The 22,209-nt window shown below is 39.5% G+C and overlaps 1 protein-coding gene across 1 annotated transcript in view; it reads left to right on the top strand.

Moving 5' to 3' along the window:
* LOC309374595 (chloride channel protein C-like) overlaps window positions 1-22,209 on the top strand; it is a 67,579-nt gene that overhangs the window by 39,423 nt on the left and 5,947 nt on the right. The window contains exon 13 of the mRNA XM_081919658.1: window positions 3,796-3,975. Coding sequence (XP_081775784.1) covers window positions 3,796-3,975 — 180 coding nt within the window. The remainder of the gene's footprint in view (window positions 1-3,795; window positions 3,976-22,209) is intronic.

The raw sequence follows: 22,209 nt of genomic DNA, 5'->3' as shown, positions 1-22,209 counted from the left end.
CTTTGAAGAATGGGAAAAGCTATGGAAACAACGCATTAAGTTTACGGCTTGTGTGACATTGAAGGAGAACCTAATGAAAATGTTCTATCATTGGTATCTAACTCCCGTAAAATTAGCTAAAATGTATGGTTCTTGTAATAAGTGCTGGAAGTGTAAGAAATGGGAGGGGTCTTTTTACCACATGTGGTGGGAATGCCAAAAGGTTAAAGGGTTTTGGGAGAGTGTTTATAACGAAATGAAGAAAATTTTAAGATACACCTTTGTTAAAAAACCCGAGGCTTTCTTGCTGGGATTGCTAGGAAGGGAGATAAAAAGGAAAGACCATAAGCTGTTCCAGTACGCAACAACGGCGGCAAGAGTCTTACTAGCCCAAAGCTGGAAATCAGAGGGTTTACCAACAATTGAGGAATGGAGAGCGAAACTGTTAGAATATGTGGAGATGGACAAAATGACAGGGAAAATCAGATACTTAAAGGATCAGAGGTTTATTAAGGACTGGGAAAGCTTTACGAATTACCTGGAAAACCTAAGTGAGGGACAAATAACATTGGTGGGTTTTAAAGGAGCTCTGTAAAGAGTAAAGGGTATTGTCTAAAGAGAAACGGAAGAATCAGATTGATCAACGACATTACAAAATAACAAATGCGAAACTTTATAAAAAGATTAGTACGGATGATTTGTGGAAAGGTTGAAGGAAGTCACATTCAAAATCTGTGAAAATGAGTATTTAATTTTGTGTATTATGTTCTTGTATCTTTCTTTTATTATGAAAACTAATAAAAAGTATGCTGAAAAAAAAACATTTTTGGCTAAATACTTTTTAATGACTTATATCTTACTATTTAACTTACATGATAACCTTTGTTTCCTTCAGTCTTAAGTGTATTCTATTTCCTCAAAAGTAGACACTCATTTCTGAATTATTAAAGAATAATAAGCCAGCTGGCAAAGCAGGGGAACCCCGTCTTGTATGCACAGCTTTGGCAGAACAATAGGATTGCTAGTCACAATTTATTTATTAGTTCTAACACTGACCCATCTTACTGGGTCTTGTAAACATTACTGAGATAATGATGTGAAACACCTTTAACATACTAGCTAAGTTATTATTGTTATGATTTGAAGCTTAGCACAACAATCCTTAAACCAGAGGATCAGATTTCTCTGCTTAATTCCCCAATGTGATGAATTATAAGCCTGGGAGTTTTATGAAGGACGAGGGTATAAATCTATAAAATGAAATAATAGTTGCTTTTTCTTTTAAAATCTTCCACGTGACACAGTTTCAGCCACGTTCCTGGGTATAAACAAATTTTAAATAAGCAAGTGGAGTCTGCAACCAAACAAATCAGTGTGGAGTGCTTCAGTTCAGGATTCTAGCCACTCTATTCCATTCTCCTCCTCACAGTTTTGTTTCTCTTGCCCAAGAGTTAATCAACAGTATGTGCCCACTGAGCATGCTCAGTCCTCATTGGGCTCCTAGGCACACTGGTGCCTAGTCTGAGCTACATTAAACTCTTGGATATCTTGATTGATTTCTATAAGCAGCTTTCACTTTCATTCCTGGAGAAATTTAGAACATTCCCAGTGAGAACCTGGAAAGGACTTATGAAATAGTTCTCCACCCTTTGCATAGGCCTCATCTGTACCAGAGTGCCTCCCCTATGAAGGAAGGTTAATTAATATCTACTACTTCCATGATTGCCACCTAGTGAATTTTCTGTACGATTCAGAGTTAAAAACTTAATGTGGCTGCACATGTTACTGACAACCATCATGAAAATAAAACCATCCAAAAAGCAAGCTCTTGAAATGTATTTATATAAGGTCCAATAGTTACTTATCATAATAAAACAATGGTTTACAAGAAGCCCAGCTAAAATCCATTGTTGTTTTGAAGAAAAAAACGCACCCTTCATTTAGTCAATAGATAAACATTCCCACCAAGTGATGCGAATGATCTGAGTGAGGTTTACTTAGATAAAGGCAACCATCCAGTAGGAAAGATGTCAATGAGCTGAGCTGCCTGTTTTCTCATGCTGATTTCCACGAGCATGTGTGCTTATAACTGTAAAATGTTCTTCAGGAAGAATATTGTCATGGGTTTAAATAAGTTTCAACCTCAGGTATCACTCTAATCCAGGGGTAGTGAACCTGTAGGTTGCAGGCTGGACCAGGCCCACAAAACCATTATTCCCCACGACAGTCCTAGGTTGGGAGGAGAGCCTTTCTTCTCTTGTGCAAGTTAATGGAGAGATTGCTTTTGCCATTAACTTGCCTTGGGTGCCGTTGGGGAGAAAGAGTACACTCCCTGAAATGGTTGTTGGGGGGGAGAATCTATCTTACCCCTCAAGGATCCTGTTACCTCAAGGGTCATTGAGTTTCTCTCCCTACCAGCCATTTTTGAGGCTGTAACTCCTGCCCCCTGCAAGTTTATGGAGAAAGAGCTCTTGCCATTAATGTGTGTGTGTGTGATTGTCCTTATCACAGTGCTGAGTTTCAACCTCCCCTCTCAGCCCAGCATTGTAAGGTGTGTGTGTGTGTGTGTGTGTGTGTGTGTGTGTGAGAGAGAGAGAGAGAGAGAGAGAGAGAGAGAGAGAGAGAAAGAAAAGTGCCATGTGTGTTACACACAAAGTGGTAACTTTGTTTTTAGAGGGTACCATTCAAGGTGATAGATGGCTGAATGGTCCTTCATACAGAAATTCACTGCATGTAGAAAAATGGCATATCAGAAAGAAGAGTATAATGTTTTCCAGGTACTTAGTTTTCTATGTGTACAGATTTTTCTTTTTTGTATGGAGGACTATTAAATCATGGGATTTGTCACCTGCAGTTTGAAGAGGTGCAACCAGATAAAGGCTAATCACCACAATTGTCACTTGTTAGAAGTAAACTAAGACTAGAGGCTACTACTTGGTATAGTAATCCCATCTGTATTCAAAAATTTTGTAGTCCCAAGAAATAAAACACTGCCTTTCATCAAGGGCCAAATTCCTACTCTACATGAAACTCACTGAGTGACATTGGGTCAGTCACTATCTCTTTGCCTACTGTAGCACACAGTGTTGTTAAAGGGGAGAAACATGTCCAATGTCATGAGCTCCTTGGAGCAAGAGTGTTGAAATCCTCTAGAGACACCAGATTTTCTCTTAAAATTTGTACTGTGCCAACATGCCTCTACAGAATGTTCATGGTGGCCAACCAAGCTTTATAAACAACACTTAAAATAATATAAATAGAACAAATGTGGTACAGATGTTCTCTGATATCTGTACAACATGACCAGAGTAGTTGTTAATGTTTCATATATCTCCAAGAGGTCATCAGTGGTCACAGCAGCTTATTGAGCTTGGTGAACAATTGGTGAGAACCATTTTAACTGTTGTTATGTTGTTATGAAAGTTTTATTTCTTCTTTACATTTTCCTCCTAGTTCCAAGAACTTTTTGTAATCTGAACATAGTTTTCTGGGGATTTCATTTTGAATTAGACCATTTTTAAAAAGCAGAAACTCGTGGAAACTGATTAATGGCTCTTATCTTCTCTTAGAAAACTAATGCTTACATCTGGTTGGCTTTATTAAGCATCTTACTCATAGGCAGGAAAGTCATGCTTGATAATGACTTTATTGGCTAATTACATTTTAAACAACATATTCACAAAATAAAACCAATTTATTTGCAGCTTGAAGTAATTCACCAGCACATTATAAAGTCATCAAACACTCATGTGGTACGGTGTGCCTTGTTCCTTGTTTACTAAATAAATTGTTGGCTGTCTGCTTTATGTCTTTCAGGTTAAACCTGGAATTGTTTGCTGCCAGAGATGTCATGAAGCTTCATGTCAGGGTTCTCCATGTAAGAGAAAACATTGCTTTCTTGGCTCAACTCCTTGCCAACACCAGCCATAGCGGATTCCCAGTGGTTTACAAATCTAAGCCAGATCAGGCAGAGGTGTTCCTGGGAACAATTACGAGGTAAGAAGCCACTACATTCTTCCCAGAAGATAAGTGGCCCCTAAGGCCAATATTTAGAACAAAGAATGAAGGCCTTAGCATACCGTATTAATGAGAAAACATGTCATGAAGTAGAGGGCTTGTGATCTGCAACAGTTTTCTCTTTAAAGTTTGGAACAACTTTTGCCAGTGTGTGTTTGCATAAACCACTCTGTGTGTTCCTCTGTGTTAACTGTGCAATATTCCTTTAGAAACAGGCACACACCTCAAGGCACTTGGAGGCTTATGAGAACAATGAATCAGAAGGATGTGTGTTATCAAATTGATCACAATTTTTATTTATTTAAAATATCATTGGCAAACTTCCCTTTGTTTACTCTTACTCAAGTTCACCTCTTTCAAGATAAAACATGTCAGAATTCGGATGAAACAGCAAAGTCTCTAATGCTTGTGATGGCTTGCTTCAGTAAACAGGAAATAAAGCCAGCAAGCACTTCCACTCCAAGAGAACAGAATATACATGGCTTTGTTTTCTGGCCTCACAATAACTTGGTTTGTAATGCTATGGTACACAATTGTCTCCAATCCTTCAATAACTTGTATCAAAGCTGACATTTGTTCTTAGTGAGTTGTCAGTCTGTAGACAGAAAGAGCCATTTGTGAATTTAATGTTAAAAACAACAACCCTACCTTTGTCCACAACTACAGGTAAGCAGGGATCTTTATAAATAGCAGATTTTTTTCTATAAAACCTAGGTTTTTCATTTATTAAAAAAGTTACTCAAGCCACTCTGTAAAGCAGCATATGAATTATTTAAATAAAAAATATGGACATATGAAATGTTTAGTAGTCATACAAGAGCACAAATAATCTAGAATTAGGCTATGCTTTTATGATGAAAGCTACTGCCTTTTTTAGTGCAACAGTTACCTGTTTAGAGGGAAATTCTGGATGCTTTGGAGGCCAGATGAGCTTCATCAGAAAAGAGACCAAGAAACAAGAGAGAGGAAGTTGGGAAACCCGCCTTAAATGCCCTCTATAATGGAGGATTGCGTCCTGTGTTTGTACACAGTTGTGGTTGTTTTGGCACAGCTGGGCTCTTCCTAGGAATGCTTGGCAATAATTTCCAGTTTCTGTTTTCTTTTCATGTTTTTAAAAATATCTCAGAGAGATTACATAACTACTCATTCCTCCTGCTGTTCTCTATTTTTTAAAGAACATAGCACATTTACAACTCAAATTTGTACAATATCAAGAAAAAGACAATGGAGTAGCAATGCTACTGCTTTTAAAATTCTCATTGAACAGAGAACTCAGTTGTTGATATTGGCCTTGGGTATCTGGTGCATGCAATCTAGCTCTTTAGAGTCAGTGGAGGGAGTCACAGTTGAGAAAAGAAAGTAAGGATGAGAAAGCAGTAGATATGGGAAAGGCCAAGTGTTAATGGTCATGGGCATCACTCAGCTCTATAGGGAGACCAGTGACTACTTATTATAGCTACTCATATGCTAACAATTTCCAGGGAATGATGCCATCTAAATATAACTGCTAGGGTGGCATGTCCTCTGTGATAGTGGTTTTGAGTTAACTTTGTAGCAACTAGCAATTTGGCAGCTTGCAAACTAATTGGGAATTGCTGATCCCCACCATAACATTTGCTGTCCCACTCTTGCTGTTTGGGTGGAAGCCAGTTTGGAAACTATTGGTAAATACTGAGGATACAAATGTTGGTAAGCGTAAGCAAGCTTCCTTTGAAAAACTTTCTAGTCAAAGACACTTCATTCTCCTGTTGTACTCCTCTGTCCATAAGCTTTAATGAGCTTTTTTATTACATAATTTTAAGAAGAATAAAACATGGAAGCCATGTTATTAAGCAAATGGTCAGATTCACATGTTTGACTCAACTATTGTTAATTATGTAGTCCTTGTTTCCTATTGTTTGGTCCAGGGCAAATCATTGCTGTTCTGCTCATCCCTTACTGATATCTGTAATAGATTATTTCACAAACAAGCAAACCATACAAATAGCCTCTATCCCATCATGGTATTTCAATCAAAAAAGAAAGCAGCAACAACAAACTGTTCTTGGGGGAATATCCCAACATTATAACTTTTGGCTTAGTTTCGATGAGCAAACAACAAGAAGATGTGTCCTTACGTGGGTGGGTGTATGACATATATAAGAAATTGGACACATTTAGAACAGAACACCCTACCTTTTTTGCCGTCTAGACAACTGTTTCCTTGATTACCCCCAACCATTAATGCATTTTTCCCAAGAAAAAATTATAAATAGTTGGAATGTAAGCAGGGACCTCTTTACTCAGTTAAACCTGAAAACCTGGAGATGATGGACTATGAGTATCTACTTGATCACATCATTTGGGCATTTCAGAAGAATAAAAAACAGTTCCTTAAGATGAGTCACTTGATTTGAAATCTATACAAGTTATCAGAGTGTAATCCGTGATGTGCATATTTGGGTGAAGTAATGTGCATTTCATTTCAGTTGCATCAAATTTTAAACCCTAGTGATAATTTCCCCCACTGTTCCTTGTCACACACAGCTGTTTCACATATTGTGAAGGGCAAATGAGATTCTCCTATTGAGTCAGCCAATCAAGACTTCTTGATAAGTGTATCTATATGATGCACTAGTACCTATATGAATATTTGTAACATTCATACTTTAAAATGTCACATTTGTACTGTATGCCTACAAACAAAATAGGTTGGATCCAGGTTCAGTTAACGTTGTTGTTGTTGTTGTTTCTTACTCGCCTGCACCATAAGATCCCAAGGTGGGTTGCAGCAATGTAGCAACATAAGAACCTGCCTTATACCATGTCAAATCATTAGTCCATCTAGCTCAATATTGCCTATATTGACTGCATGTTTCCACACAAGAGTCCCTCCCAGCCCTTCCTGGGGATTTCAGGGATTGAATCTGATACTTTCTGCATGCAAAGCAGATAATCTGTGAAGTGACCTGTGGCCCCATCCCTAAATACAATATTTAAAATTGTTTAGAACAAGTTACTAAAATATGGCTTACTGTGGCTGCATGAATACGTGGGCTCCTGGAGAGAGGCTTGCAATCACTTTGCTCCTGCTTGGTCCTTTTTGCTCACACACCATGCTGAGCTAAGGCAAGGTTTGGCTTAGCATGTTGTCTGAACTTGGATGTATGGTTAAGGTCTGTCCTTGCTAACTATGACCTGTAACAATGGTATGATTAGCAAAGGGAGAAGGTTTAACCACAAGCCCTGGTTTGGCTTAGTGCAGTGTGTGATGAAGGAGCAAAAAGCACCAGCGAGGAGCAAATCAGTTGCGTGTGTGCATTTGTGTGGCCATGATAAGCCATGGTTTGGCTTACTGTGTCATGTGAACCAGGCCACTGGGACTTAAGTCATGACCTATTAACTTCAATGGATCCTAAATTCAATGAATGTCTGGATCCAACCCAAAGTGTGAAGAGACCAACATATATTCTTATAATGTTTTTCTGTCATTGTCCTGCTGCTTCCGTTAAATGATATTAAAAAGTATACGAGAAACCACAGAACTACACTGCTCATGGCTCGCAAACTATGGTGTCCGCCAGGTTGAATATGTTACATTAAATAAACATAACCCACTCATTTATTTCCCAGCTGTCCACTGCAATAAAACCAGAACTGATGCTAATAAATGATCAAGCCAAAATGCTTGTCTCATTCTTTCCCTTGTTAACTTGCCCATACCATTTTGAACTTCCCATCACTTGCCAATTGTGAGAGTGTCTGATAGTTGTAAAATACCACACTAAATCACAAACAATGGGAATAAAAAGTGAAGGTGTCTGCCACATCTTCATGTGAATCAGCAAGGGATGAGAACCCAACAGTACTAGGCACTGTGAAAAATGTGTTATCTGTTTCTTTGAGAAGTAGGAAGCCTAAGGACTGTGTTCAATGTTATTCCTATGCACAGCAGACCCCCCAAACAGGTCCATTAATTGAAATGAATCAACTCTGAGTATAATTTAGCTGAAAACATCCCTATCATTTCTACATTTTAACAGTTCTGCAAACCTGTACCACACTACAGTTTTTGGAGTTCTTATCAGAAAACTGTGACAATTTTACAGTTCAGATGTAATGATAAACTATGGTTTCTTGACCCAAGAATGAACCATGTGCCCAGGTACTCCTGTCTCTCTGTATGCCTTGCTTGATATTATGTCGTTTTAAAGGAGTTTTCCATGATGACTGAACCGGAACACTGTGGTCAAAACTATGTTTGCATGGGATGTGCATTCTATATATGCCTGGCATCTACGTTTCCATTACCTGGGAACTAGCCCTTCAGGACCACAAATAACTTAGAGTGAATACTTTAGTGCTAGGAGAATCTTTCCCCTGTAGGCTTGGCTGTATTCTGACAGGCTTCTCTCAGGTCTGATAGAGCTGATCCAAAAACTAGCTTTATTTCTTTTTTAACCACAATATATAGTAGCACAGTGTGTGTAATTTTAGGGGTATTGTTCTGGGTTTGGGTTAGAGTATCCTCACAACTATTATTCCTCACAATTATTATTATTATTATTCGTTTATTATCACCATTTGTGGTTCACAAGACACCTGAGAAGGCAAGGCCAGAGATTTTTTTCCAGAAAAAGGTGAATGGCAAGCTAACTTACAGAAGGCTTGTTCCAGAAGTGGGGGAGTGAAAGATTAGGCAAAAGTGAACTGTGAGTGGCTGCATGGTGTGATGCTTCAGTTTAGGGAGCAGGGGGGAAGAAAGGGGGATGCTGTGGCATCTGGGAAGCTAGAAAGAGGGGGAAATCAAAGGAAGGGAGGATGTGACTTATTGCAATAGATCTGACTGAAAACACTTCAAAGGGTGGGTGAATGAGGGTCCTCAACATTGGGGTGAAAAGCAGGTGTGGCATGGCAAGGCTTTACCAACAAGGATTGCAGGACAATGGAGTGAGAGATGGGCCCCCAAAGCTGGGAGTTCCATGAATCCATCACACTGCATGTGTGCCTGCAAGAGTGCTCTCTTTAAATCAAGCTGAGTTCAGGGGGCCAAAACCAGTTATAGCCTTAAAAAGACAGAAACTGGCAGCAGCTCAGGTGGCAACAGAAATAAAGATTTCCAGATGAAAAAGGGAGGTTGATGGCCTGTGCTTTACTGAATAGACTCATGCTTCAGGCTAGGTGAGTGCTTTTCAGTACTATTTGGAAGAACTCTGGGCTGTGAATAGTCACTTGGTAAGTAGTAAGGGGTTTTCCTGATTGTGTTACGATCTGGGGAACTTTTGCCTTTTGTGCATCCAAGAACTCCTTAGCCTGAGGCACAGAGGAACTGGAAGCTCTCTTGTTCATGGTGACTAGCGCTGCAAACACACTTTGTCCTGGCATGCCAGCTTTTGCCAGCTAGCTGTTAACAGGCAAGAGGGGATTATGAGCCAAGGTGTTCTTATGGGGACAAAATGGAGACAATCTTGTGCTCTCTGGTAACATGCTGCTTAGCAATCAAGATAAGAAACCAGGATCTGTTTTTGAACTGAGGTTGTTACATCTTTGTTGTTGTTGTTGTTTAGTCGTTTAGTCATGTCCAACTCTTCGTGACCCCATGGACCAGAGCACGCCAAGCACTCCTGTCTTCCACTGCCTCCCGCAGTTTGGTCAAACTCATGCTGGCACCTTCAATAACACTATCCAACCATCTCGTCCTCTGTTGTCCCCTTCTCCTTGTGTCCTCCATCTTTCCCAGCATCAGGGTCTTTTCCATGGAGTCTTCTCTTCTCATGAGGTGGCCAAAGTACTGGAGCCTCAGCTTCATGATCTGTCCTTCCAATGAGCACTCAGGGCTGATTTCCTTAAGAATCATCTTAAGCCAGGCCTGTTATATCTTAGCCAGGCCTAAAGATAATGTAGTTAGGACATAATTCTTTTCTCTCTGTGGAGCCAGTGTCTCTCACCCACCTTATTTTCATAGAACCATAGAATTGTAGAGTTGGGGTCATCTAGTCCAACCTCCTGGAATGCAGGAATTTTGATACCACTTTTCCAAATGAGTGTCAAAAGCAGCTTCTGAGACTGAGTGCCAAACTAGATATTATAAGACAGACCTTTTTTAAAAGTATTAGCGTACCACCTTTGAAGATAGTTTGGAAACTGTAGCTAGTGCGGTATGTGGCCACCTAATTCAATCAATCTCCTTTGTTGGCATCGTATACATGGATCAGAACACAACACAGTTGACAAAACATGGCAGGATCTACATTAGGATAAAACTGTCCAGACATCATGAGGTACGAAGATGGCTCTTATGACCTATGGTGATGTAATTTTATAGTTTCACTCAAAAATCTTGCCACATTCTCCACAATGTCATGCTTTGGTATTCAGAGCCATATGCCATATGGTATCCAGCCATAGGGCACACCATTTGGCAGCCCCAGGATTTTGCACAGAAATTTGGATTGGATGCATTCCAACGATTGGTTAACTGCACCAATCCATAATGGAACACCATACAGGAGTTGGGGGCTACTTTGGTGTTAAAGACCTTTAGGGAAGCTGGGAGCTGTTAGAGAAGAAATGGGTGATAGCCAGAGCTAGAGTATCCTCTCCATTAAGTGCAAGCTTACAATGGTATTTCCAGGAAGCGTTATATTGGATGCCTAGGTATTTAAAGTTTTTAACCTGTTCCGTCAGGTTTCCACTGATCTCCCACCTATGAGGCTTCCAAGATCTTGAGAAAATAAACACTTTAGATTTTGTGAAGTTCAGTTCTGGTCTGTTGCCTATACAATATTCCTGGCTGCTGCACACCTAATTGTTGACAGGCTCAAGATGTGCAGATCATAGAACACTAATCTTGACACAGCTGTGCAGGATGCCTGCAAGTTTCTAGGCCCAATTCAAAGTGCTGGCTTTTGCCTTTAAAGCCCTATACAGTGGTACCTCGGGTTACATATGCTTCAGGTTACATACGCTTCAGGTTACAGACTCCACTAACCCAGAAATAGTGCTTCAGGTTAAGAACTTTGCTTCAGGTTGAGAACAGAAATCGGGCTCAGGCGGCGCAGCGGCAGCGGGAGTGGGAGGCCCCATTAGCTAAAGTGGTGCTTCAGGTTAAGAACAGTTTCAGGTTAAGTACAGACCTCCGGAACGAATTAAGTACTTAACCCGAGGTACCACTGTATAGCTTAGGACCCCAATATCTTTTGCAATATCTTTTGCAGTAACTCTTGCTGTATGAACCAAACCCTTCAGTCCTCTTCTGAAGCCTTTTTCAGGTCCCCTGTCTGAGGTAGGTTTGGAAGATGGTAACAAGGGAAAAGGCCTTTTTTTCTATGGTTTCCCATCTATGAAACACTCTCCCCAGTGAGCTTCACTAGCACCATGATGAACATCATTTCAGTGCCAGGTTAAAAGCTATCTCTTCTCCCAGGCATTTGATGGATTATGACAAGCTGGTTGATGGGCTATTGAATGAAATGTCCTTGCTGCAGGAGCTTTTGTTTTTCCCTTGCTGGATTTGTGTATGGGTTATTGGAATGGTTTTATTAAAATGTATTGCTTTATATGTTATGCCTTTTGGCTTTTAACCTTTTTTTGTAAGTCTCTTAGGGACTTTTGTGGTAAGTGTCTTATAAATAAAGAGAGAGAATTGTTGTTATATGGGCACTGGAGGGTCCAAGTTCAAATGGCTGAATGGCAGGGATTGCCATTGGTCTGATCAAAACTATCCTCCCCAACCAGCTTGTCTCTCTTTCCCTCTTTGGTTGTGAAGAGGGAGAAGAAAGTAATTTTGAGGGGACAAACATCAGGAAAGGAAAGGGCTGAGAGATCCCTCTTCTTAAGCACAGAAACTGTTTTCCAGTACAAATAAGAACAAATTTTCCCCGTAGACATACTGTCCCTGCATCACTCATGTAACATTACATCTTGTTTGGCTCCCTCACAACACATATTGTATTTTTTTTATTGCGGCTCAGTCTTTGGGTCATTGAATTTTGCTATTCAAAGACTCCTGCTATAATAAGCACATTTGTTAAGCTTTTGTATCAATTTGTGAAAAGTATAAACAGTAATTACCAAGGAACTATTCTGTTTTCTTTGTGTTTAGTTGTTGTTTAGTCTTTGTAATGTAGACAGGAACCTGTTATTCACCAGGCAGAAATATGGACAAATCTGTCAATTTTTGGTTTCTCTCAGTTTCTTGTTTTTCAGTTCACTTCATCCTGTTTCCATATCAACTGAACAGTGTGAGGTTCAGGACAGAAAAAAGGAGGTATTTCTTCACACAGCACGTAGTTAAATCACAGGATTCACTACTGCAAGCTGTAGTGATGGTATGGGTGCATGAATAAAATTCTCTTACGAAAATTTGTCAGTATCTTAGTGTGAATTTCTTCTAATTAATATGCTTCTGTGCAGTTTTGACAAATATTCACATTTTTGCAAGCAATTTCCTCTAATGCAGCACATTTTTGTGTTACTTTAATTATTGTTTGACTTTTGATGTGATGCAAACTTTCCCCTAATGTATGCATTTTGTACATGTGGTTTGACTGGAGAACTGCATTGCAAAATTTGGAGAAAAACAAATTTCAAAGGGGAGCTGTGTTTCAGTTTGTATGTTGGTTTGACAAGCACAAATTGGGTAGTTTCTCATTAAAATGCCAACAGAATTGAATTTCTCCCCCATCCTTGTGTGATGGCTACCATCTTGGATGACTTTAAAAAAGCTTTAGGCAAATTAATGGAGGGTAAGGCTACTTGCCACAATGGCTGTGTACTATCTTCAGCATACTGTGGGAGCACAAGCGCTTGTGCCCTCTGCTTACATGCTTCCCACAGGCATCTGGTTAATCACCATGACAGCATTCACTGTGAGAGCAGTGCACTTTTTCTGTTCTGAACAATGCAGTAAATCTGCTGTTGCTTGTTTGCCTTGTCTGCCTTTCAACAAAAGGAAATATTTTCGATTTATTTAGCAGAACAGAAAAAGGTGATTAACCAGAAACCATAATGCTGTATCATGTCTGTACAAATGTCCAACACTATGCCTGTAAAGATAAACTAGTGAAAAACTTGTATTGCCAGTTTAGCAAATAAGTGAAACTTCTGGCAGTTTACCTGCGTTTCTGTGTAATTTCATCACTGAAGCAGCTCCTTCTCCTCCCACCCTCGGAGCTTACTGAAATTTCAGTGGTTGTTGGAAATTGGTAGTCTTCAGGCTAAACCGTTTTGGAAAAGAGTGGGCATTGCCAGAAACGTATTCAACCTGAAACTGACAGTAAGCCAACGTAAAAGTGGGGAGGGAAACTCTGCCAGTTCACTTGGGCGGCAGATATTTTTTGCTCATTTTTGGATAGTCTGACATTAATAAGCCAGCATAGTTTGTGCCCTGTATTGGTTGCTCATGCATTTTTTTTAAATTGAAGGAGTTCATCCTAAGCATTTCCTCTACTGCTAAAAAATATGACCTTAGGCAATGAATTGTCACTAACTAGCAGTCTGTGAGTTTATTCATTCATTCATTCATTCATTCATTCATTCATTCATTCATTTATTCATCCATTCATTCCTGCCTTTCCAAACTGGTGGATTCAATTTCTCAGGAGTCATTCTGACAACAGAGTTATTTGAAGCTCAGCTATTTTTGCAAACTGAGGCTTGTTTCTGGTGCCCCAGGAAATAAGGCATTGTAATTAGATGACTTAAAAATGTTGCCACACTCCACATTAGAATTGTACTAATGTGTGAATGGTTCTCTAGCAGCTATCTCGGAACTCCTATGAATTCTCATACTGCATACTTAGAATTGAAAGTGTGAAGTGCTGGTAGTACCCACACAGGTAGTAGCAAAACATCTCTGTAAGGAAAAGTCAATGTACCCTCTTAGTTTTCTTGACACTGTTTTCAAAAAGAATAGTAAGTACATTTAATATTAATTTGCATAGTGAGATTGCTCAAACCCATAGCTAGTTGGTTAGGAACATAAGAATGCCACCTTGTACTGAATCAGAACTTTGGTCCATCTAGCGCAGTATTGTCTACACCAGGGGTCTGCAACCTTTAAGACAAAAAGAGCCACTTGGACCAAAGGAAAAAAAACTGGGAGCCGCAAAACCATTGCGACATTTAAAACAGTGGGGAGTGTTGGGGCACACAATGTGCCTCCTCCCCTCGCTAATATCCGCCCCAGAGCCGCAGCAAAGGTGTAAAAGAGCCACATGTGGCTCCGGAGCCGCGGGTTGCTGACCCCTGGTCTACACTGACTGACAGTTGCTCTCCAGGATTCCAGGCAGGGGACATTTCTACCAGGGATTGCATCTGAGATTGGGTTGCCATACGTCTGGAATTTTCTGGACATACCCTGAATACTGTTGCTGGAAGAAGTGTCTGGGCGGAAATTGGGAAAATGTCAGGAAAATCTGGACATATGGCAACCCATGTCAGCAGTGCTGTTTGGGGTGTGATTTTACTTTTTAAAAAGCTCCGAAACATCCTCTCTCTCTCTCTCTCTCTCTCTCTCTCTCTCTCTCTCTCTCTCTCTTGCTATTTTGCCCAAAACGCTCAACAACTTTGCCAAAAAAGCTCACTAACTTTTGTTTCACTTTTTGAAATATGGCGGCCCTAACATGAGACCTACCTGCAAAGCAGATGCTTCTGCTACTGAGCTATAATCCTTCCTTAGTTTCACTGTGATAGCAGACTATGGTTTGCTCATAACAGGAACTCATCAATTAAGTCCTGTGTGTGAGAGGAGTGGTGAGGAAATTAAATTTCCTCAAATCTATAATTTGGAAGATTGTTTGAAAACATCCATAGTCCTGAATTAGTTTCTCTGGTAAGAAATGGCTCTTGTGTTAGAAAGCAATGTCAGAGCAGATGTACTTAGTAACAATAATGACACCACTGACGAGACAAACACTTTCATGATGATGCATGGGAACACTAACTCCAAACTGCATTGTTTAGCTAATGCATGCTTTCACTCCAGTAAAGTGCAGTGTCACATAACTGAAAGTAAATCGAAGAGATCATAGTTTAGAAAATATGACAAAGTTGAAAACTTAAAGCTGCATTATGCAGTAATATCCTTTTAGAGATAAATAATTGATCCAAAAGACTACGTCTGTGTTATTATATGTTTATTAGGTATACTTTTTCCTCTGGTTGGCAAACGAAATCAAAAACTTGCTAAGCCAACATTTGCTTGGGGACACATGTGTTTCATCAGTGTAACCATATGTTTTGAGTACGTGCTGCTTAAGAAAGAGAATACAATGAGATGATACATTGACCTATTTTGGCGATTCAACAGGGGAAATTTCAGTGGGTTTTATCCAGTTCTTTGGAGTACATCCATTCAAATCCATGAACCTAAGCTAGTCATGCTCATTAACTACAGTGGGCCTACTCTGTGTAGGACTAGCATTAGATACAAACCAGTGTCATAATTGCTTTCAAGGCCTTCCTTCACTATAAGTGTATTGCACAAAAAAATGTGCATTAGTTTCTCATTTGTTCTAATCAGATTTCATATTCTCCCTCAGCTTCTCCACTGGACTATTTTAGCTTCTGAGTAGCAAAAGCACAATATGCTCAGTTAAAACATTAATTGCTATTGTCATTTCTGTGTATAATTTAATTACTTGAATGTCACAGGCATCTAGAATACTTTATATCTATTGTAATACTTTGGAAAGTATGCCGTCCCCTGCAGCACAATTCTAGTGTAGGAGTGCTCTTTTAACTGTGGTATGTAGATTTTTGAAACAAATCACAATCAGGATTTGCCTCCTCTGTTTCTCTGGCATATAGCCCATGGTTTTGTTGAGTGCATGTGTGTGTACACGCACATATTTTTCAAACATTTACCTTCCACTATGCTAGAGCATATATCTATTACTGTTTTTAGAGGAGCAAGGAGCACTATTTAATCTATGTTTAAAATAAAATAATTCTTTCTTTTCACAAGAAGGCTGTTCCTATCCTTTACACATACTGACAGGATATTATACTGTTCTCATTGAAAGGGTTTATCATGCAAAGACTAAGGGCTTACTTTTATTGATCATGTAGAAAGCCACTTAAGTGACAGGAATGCAGATTTACCCGTCAGGTGTATAAGCAATAGTCACAGGAACAGTATCTTCTATAGATCAGTTGAGGGTCACTATCCAGTTCCTCCTCCACCTTCAGAACTAATTTTTCCCATTCATATGCAAATTTAAGTGATTAATGAAAACTCAATCTGATCAACTAAATATGGTGAAATGGCGTTAGTGCTTGTATGCAAAAGGTTCCCTACTGAAAATCTGATCAAAGTACAAATAAAAATAAAAATATTCAGATAAAAAACAAACAGATGACCATCCTGCTCAAAAGAAAATGTCCAGTGCAGTTTTCAAATCTTTCTTCTTTGCGGCTTTGAAAGAAAACTCTGAGAAATAAACTTTGTAAGAGGCTACATTTTCCCAAGATTAGCATAATAAAAAATAGTTGTTTTCTAGGAAGAGTGCTTAATACAGTAAATGGGGTACTTTTTTAACTGAATATTTTGTTCCATTTGTGATTTATTCAGAGCATATTTAAGTTTATCTTCCCATACTTAGGTGTTTGGTGGCTGAATAAACACATGAAGTGTGTGTGTGTAGGTCAGAACATGTAGGATAGTCCTTACCCTTGGAGGCCATGTGCTAGCCATGACTCACTTCTGCTGCATATTTGGTAGAGAGCCAGTATGGGTACAGATGTATGTATGTAGGGCTATTCCATAAGGGTGGGAATACTGACTGTCCAGGATTCTCATCTCCATAGAATGTCACTGAACCTGCAGCATCAGGAATGTGGTCGGTGTGTTTGTTGGTATACAGGGAATGGGTCTAACCTGTGTGTTCTTGTTTGGCATCCATGTCTACCAGATATATGAATAGGCTTCTGTCTGTCTTTTAGACCATGGGCTTTTAGCACCAAGGACAGCACAACATTTTTAGCTGACAATCATTTTTTTGCTTAGTTGTTGTTGTCTGGTTGTTTCCCACCATCTCTTAGCTCCTTCTTTGAGAAACCCAGTCCTCAGAAGTATCACCTCTCCTGAAATGTCCAGGATTAAACCAAATGAATGAGAGCCATGGGATAAATTTTGTGAGACTCGAATAAACAACATGAGACACTCTGTATTTCTTAAATAAGAACTCTGGATTGTTACAAACTGTCCAGAAAATCAAGGCCAAACACCTAGACTGGTGCAATACCAAAACGTTGAACATTTTATCTCAGTTTGCCTTTGGAACTTTGCTCCCTCCTGAGCCTATGAGATGATGAGGCAAGTACGAATTACTGCCTGAAAGCAGAGTGTATATATGATTTATTGAGGGTGGCATCTGATTATGTCATAGTCAGAGAAGATCCATTAAAATAATGACTAACTTAAACCCATTAATTTCAGTGGGTATACTCTGAGTATCACTAAGTCACATGCTGCCCTTTATCATAGCGCTGTTAAAACTGCAGTAAATAACTGAACACAGTAGCGCTGACATTCTTCCATAAATCGCTGCTGCTAAACATGTAGTAAGGCACAATAGGGAATTTGAAACAGAGCAAATGGGAATGGAAAAATGTCTGACGTGATACACGATGTGTAGCTTCCAACCCTATATTGTAATCTGACCTCGCTGAACATGAACATATGCAGTCTACAAAGATGATAATGTTGGGAAGTTATAAGATTATAATTTAAATAGCAGTACAGGGGTACCTCTGGTTACGTACTTAATTCGCTCTGGAGGTTTGTTCTTAACCTGAAGCACCACTTTAGCTAATGGGGCCTCCTGCTGCTGCCACGCCGCCGGAGCACGATGTCTGTTCTCATCCTGAAGCAAAGTTCTTAACCCGAGGTACTATTTCTGGGTTAGCGGAGTCTGTAACCTGAAGCATCTGTAACCTGAAGTGTATGTAACCCAAGGTACCACTGTATCTAAATGTAAATAATCTCTTAGTCTATACATGAATAATTCCTATATACTGGTAGTTCTTTTTTCTTTGTGCAGTTTTTTCTAGATCACTCTAAGGCAGCTGTCTGGAGCATAGTGTAAAATGTCTGTGCCGAAGAATGCCATCATTTCACATTGTTTAAAAAGTAAAGGGTTTGCTTTGTTGCACAAATAGCTGTGCAGGTGTACAAAGCTCTTTCAGAATGAACTGGAGTGATGTAGTGTGTGAATTATAATTCTGAAAGGCAAATGAAAAACATATGTAGCCAAGCTGCAGCCTGTGGGTGGCTTTGAGGTAAGTATATGATGTTAACAGCTAGATTCAAATATGGTCATGATGGGAATGTTAATATGTATGGAAAGACTGATCATATATTTGTCCTATAGTGCAAGTATGTGATGGAGTCATCTGCAATTGAAAGTTAGCTAGGTTCATTATAAACATTTTTTTTTTTTTACAATACCACATATTGGAAAAAGAGATGCAAGAACCTCTTCAGGGAATTTTGTTCAGTCTCATAACCAGGCACAGCAATTAAAATCCTCTTAAACATTTCTATTTCTGATCACCCAGCAAGAACAAAAGTGACATGGAAAGGTTGAAAGTGTACTTTGAAAGAGCAATTTTTTTTTTTTTTACAAAACTTACTACCTTTATCATCTAGCAATTTCACTGATACCTCGTGGCTAGGTTTTGCTTTGGATGTATTTAAATGCATTTTTATATTTTATTTCATTTATTCAGTTATTGGTTGTTTGGATTCCTTCTTCACTTGTTTTACTATCAATTTACACTGGCTTTGTCAGAGTGTATGTTCTCCTTCACTCCAGTTTACACCAGTTGCTTAGTTGTAAAAATATTTCTTTCTGCCTTTTATGGTTTTTGTTGACTACCATTTAACCACATTGTCATAATCTTGGACTTGTTTGCACCCTTTCTAATTTGTACTCCACCCAGAGGAAGGATCACTGTTGATGTGTTTTTTGAAAAAAATATAAATGAATGCAAGAATGCTGCATTTTCTTTATTACAGGGTAATTTTGTGTTTTTGTTTTGTGCCCAATGGAATGATTTATTATGTGACTCCACCCTGTGCTCCAAAAAGGAGGAAGGCTGGAGTAGAATGACATCAGATGAATAAAAATAAAGATAACTTTGCTCCCCACCCCCCATATAATAGTTCTACATGTTTCTATTCTTCCTTGGGTGCAGTGCTAAATAATGTAGCTCCAGCAGCAGCTATAGAGTATTGAAGAAAAGGGAGTATCTTTGGCTGAAAATTCTATCCCTTATTAGAGGGTCTGGGGTCTTGAGAGTTGTGGAGCAGGAAGCAGGAAAGCAGGGAAAACTTAATGCAGCCATTGCATTGTCCGGGAACTCAGTTTGAAGGCTGCCTCGTTGTCTTTCTCTACTCTGTCAAATGTAAACCTCATTGAATAAGACCAGGCACTTCCAACAGGTAGATCGTGATCTACTGGTAGATCACTGGACATCTGTGGTAGATCACTGGTAGATCACTAAAAAAGGTAAAGGACCCTGACAGTTAAGTCCAGTCGCAGCGCAGACAACTCTGGGATTGTGGCGCTCATCTTGCTTTACAGGTTGAGGGAGCTGGTGTTTGTCCGCAGACAGTTTTTCCAGGTCATGTAGCCAGCATGAGTAAGTTGCTTCTGGTGAAACCAGAGCAGCGCATGAAAACGCCGTTTACCTTCCCACCAGAGTGGTACCTATTTATCTACTTACATTTTTGGTGTGCTTTCGAACTGCTAGGTTGATAGGAGCTAGGATGGAGCAACGGGAGCTCACCCCGTCATGGGGATTTGAACTGCCAGCCTTCTGATTGGCAAGCCCAAGAAGCTCAGTGGTTCAAACCACTGTGCCACCCAAAGAAGTTCAACAAGTTTGGCTCCCCTAAAAAAAGCTAAGCATTTTTTTCCTGCACCCCCCAAAAACGCAGCTTTCCTCCTCCCTAAAAGAAGCTCAACAACTTTGACCTGAACCCCACAAAAGGGGGTAGTCACTGCCAGTTTTTAACTCTGTGAGTAGATCAGTCTCTTGGGAGTTGGCCACCCCTGAATTAGACTAATCACATCAATTGGCTTTGCAGCATATTCTGGTTGAATAAGTTGTAGCTGCATGGAGTCAGTTACTGTTCTTGGAAATATATTTATAATCAAGTTGTATAATTTTGCCACTCACAGGATTGTATTTGGTGCTTTCAGTCTATGGGTGCAATGTCTCTTGTGCTAACAGAGGTCCATTTATAAATGTTGGGCAACAGAAGAATCCATCACAACAGGTCGACTTGTGAAATAATTGTGCAACAGCATGTATGTCCATACAAATAACACTTTTCTGCTTGTGGAACCTTCTGCACAAGAAAATCTGTCTGACTCCCTTCAATTTCGTTCTCCATTGGATGTACAGTGGTACCTCTGGTTATGCACTCTTCTGGTTACGAGCTCCACTAACCTGGAAGTAGCTGCTCCTGGTTGCGAACTTTGCCCCAGGATGCGAACGGAAATCACGCACTGGAGGCCCCATTAGCGAAAGCGTGCCTCAGGATAAGAATGGTTTCAGCTTAAGAACAGACCTCTGGTCCGAATTAAATTCGTAACCAGAGGTACCACTGTATACCCATATTTTTAGACACATTTCTGTAAAGTCAGATGTAGACAGTAAAATGCAGGATGAAATGTGATGTCTTGATTATCTCACCCATAATATAATTGCTTGGACTTCTTCTTCTTCTTCTTCTTCTTCTTCTTCTTCTTCTTCTTCTTCTTCTTCTTCTTCTTCTTCTTCTTCTTCTATTAGAATGTACCCCCACAACAATTGCTTAATCTACATTGAGTGCATTTTGTAACTATTTTGTCAGGGATAATAATAATAATAATAATAATAATAATAATAATAATAATATGTCTGCCAGTTCCCCAATGTGTAGAATTTTCTATATCCACAGAGAAAGAATTTTTTGCGCAAGGGTGGGATACAAGACCTTTCCCATTCTGATAGCTTTAGCATAGTGCTCAGGAATGAATAGTATCTAATGTGGGAGCTTTGGGTACAAATGGGCAATCTTAAATGTGTGTCTTTATGATGCCTGTTTCATAGCTAATATCATAAATTAAAAATGCTCTAAGGCCTTGCCAGGCTACCTTTGAAAAGAGGTTCTTTCCTAAAGAGGTTTCTTCCTTTCTAAATAAATAAAGAGCAGAGTAACAATTGCCAGTTCACCGTCTGATCTCTAGAACTTCCTGTTAAGCCCAAAATATAGTGCAAGAAACATGCTTGGGCTGCTGTTTTAGAGACTTGATGATGTGATAGGAAGGATATGTGCAACATCAAAGAATGATCTTGTTATACTTCTGAAGCATGACTTCTGCAAGTCCAAGTGAAATAATGGGTGCTCATTTTTCTCTTGAATGTGGCAAGTTTAATAGCCTTGGATTGTTTTTCATTAGTGGTGTTCCAAAACTTTCCTTCATCGTACTTGCAGCATAGACGTATTGCGTGTCCATGTGCCTTTTTCATTATCCGGATTTTTCTTTCATTTCTCAAAGCCTAGCTCCTATGTGATTCCCTGCTGGTTTATTTCAGGCCAAAGCTGAATAATTTGGAATATGATCAAACTTACCAGCTAGACTCGGGTGGCAAACAAATGTTCCTTTTCTTTTGCATTGTACTAAATGGGACATTTGTTTTACTCCTAAGAAACACAGCTAGTATGGGCTTGTTTTAGGAAAATAACAAACTCCAGGTCACAACTAAAACAGGGTGATTTTCATTTTTGGCAAAACACCATTATTGCTGTTTTTGTTTCTTATAGCTTTTTATGGTGATCAGATATCTAATCTTCAATTGCCTTTCAATAAAGTAGGTGAAATAATTCTCTTTGGAACAGCAGATGCACAGAAATTGGCACCATATGTATGTAATCCACCTGACAGCACAGCTTTTTATAAGCTTCCAGCAGCCATCCTTACTAACATTTCAGGCAGCAAATTCCAGAGAAGGTGTCATTTTCTTGCATGCGGACTCCATCTCTCTGAGCATTGTACAGTGGTCAAAGGGGCCCTGTTTGGAGTTTTTGCTTCAGGTGTGAAAATGTTTGAAGTAGGGCAGCTTTTGTTAGGGCACACATACAATACGTAACTACAATGGTTTGTTACATCACAGCTATTGCTATGTTCTTCCTCTGCTAACAGAGGCAATAGACCTTTGAATACCAGTTGCTGAGAA

This window comes from Podarcis melisellensis, assembly GCF_964234715.1.
Source record: "Podarcis melisellensis genome assembly, chromosome: 7".
NCBI classification, from domain to species: domain Eukaryota; kingdom Metazoa; phylum Chordata; class Lepidosauria; order Squamata; family Lacertidae; genus Podarcis; species Podarcis melisellensis.
The sequence above is the reverse complement of the archived record's forward strand: the minus strand, read 5'-3'. Positions and strand labels throughout refer to the sequence as shown.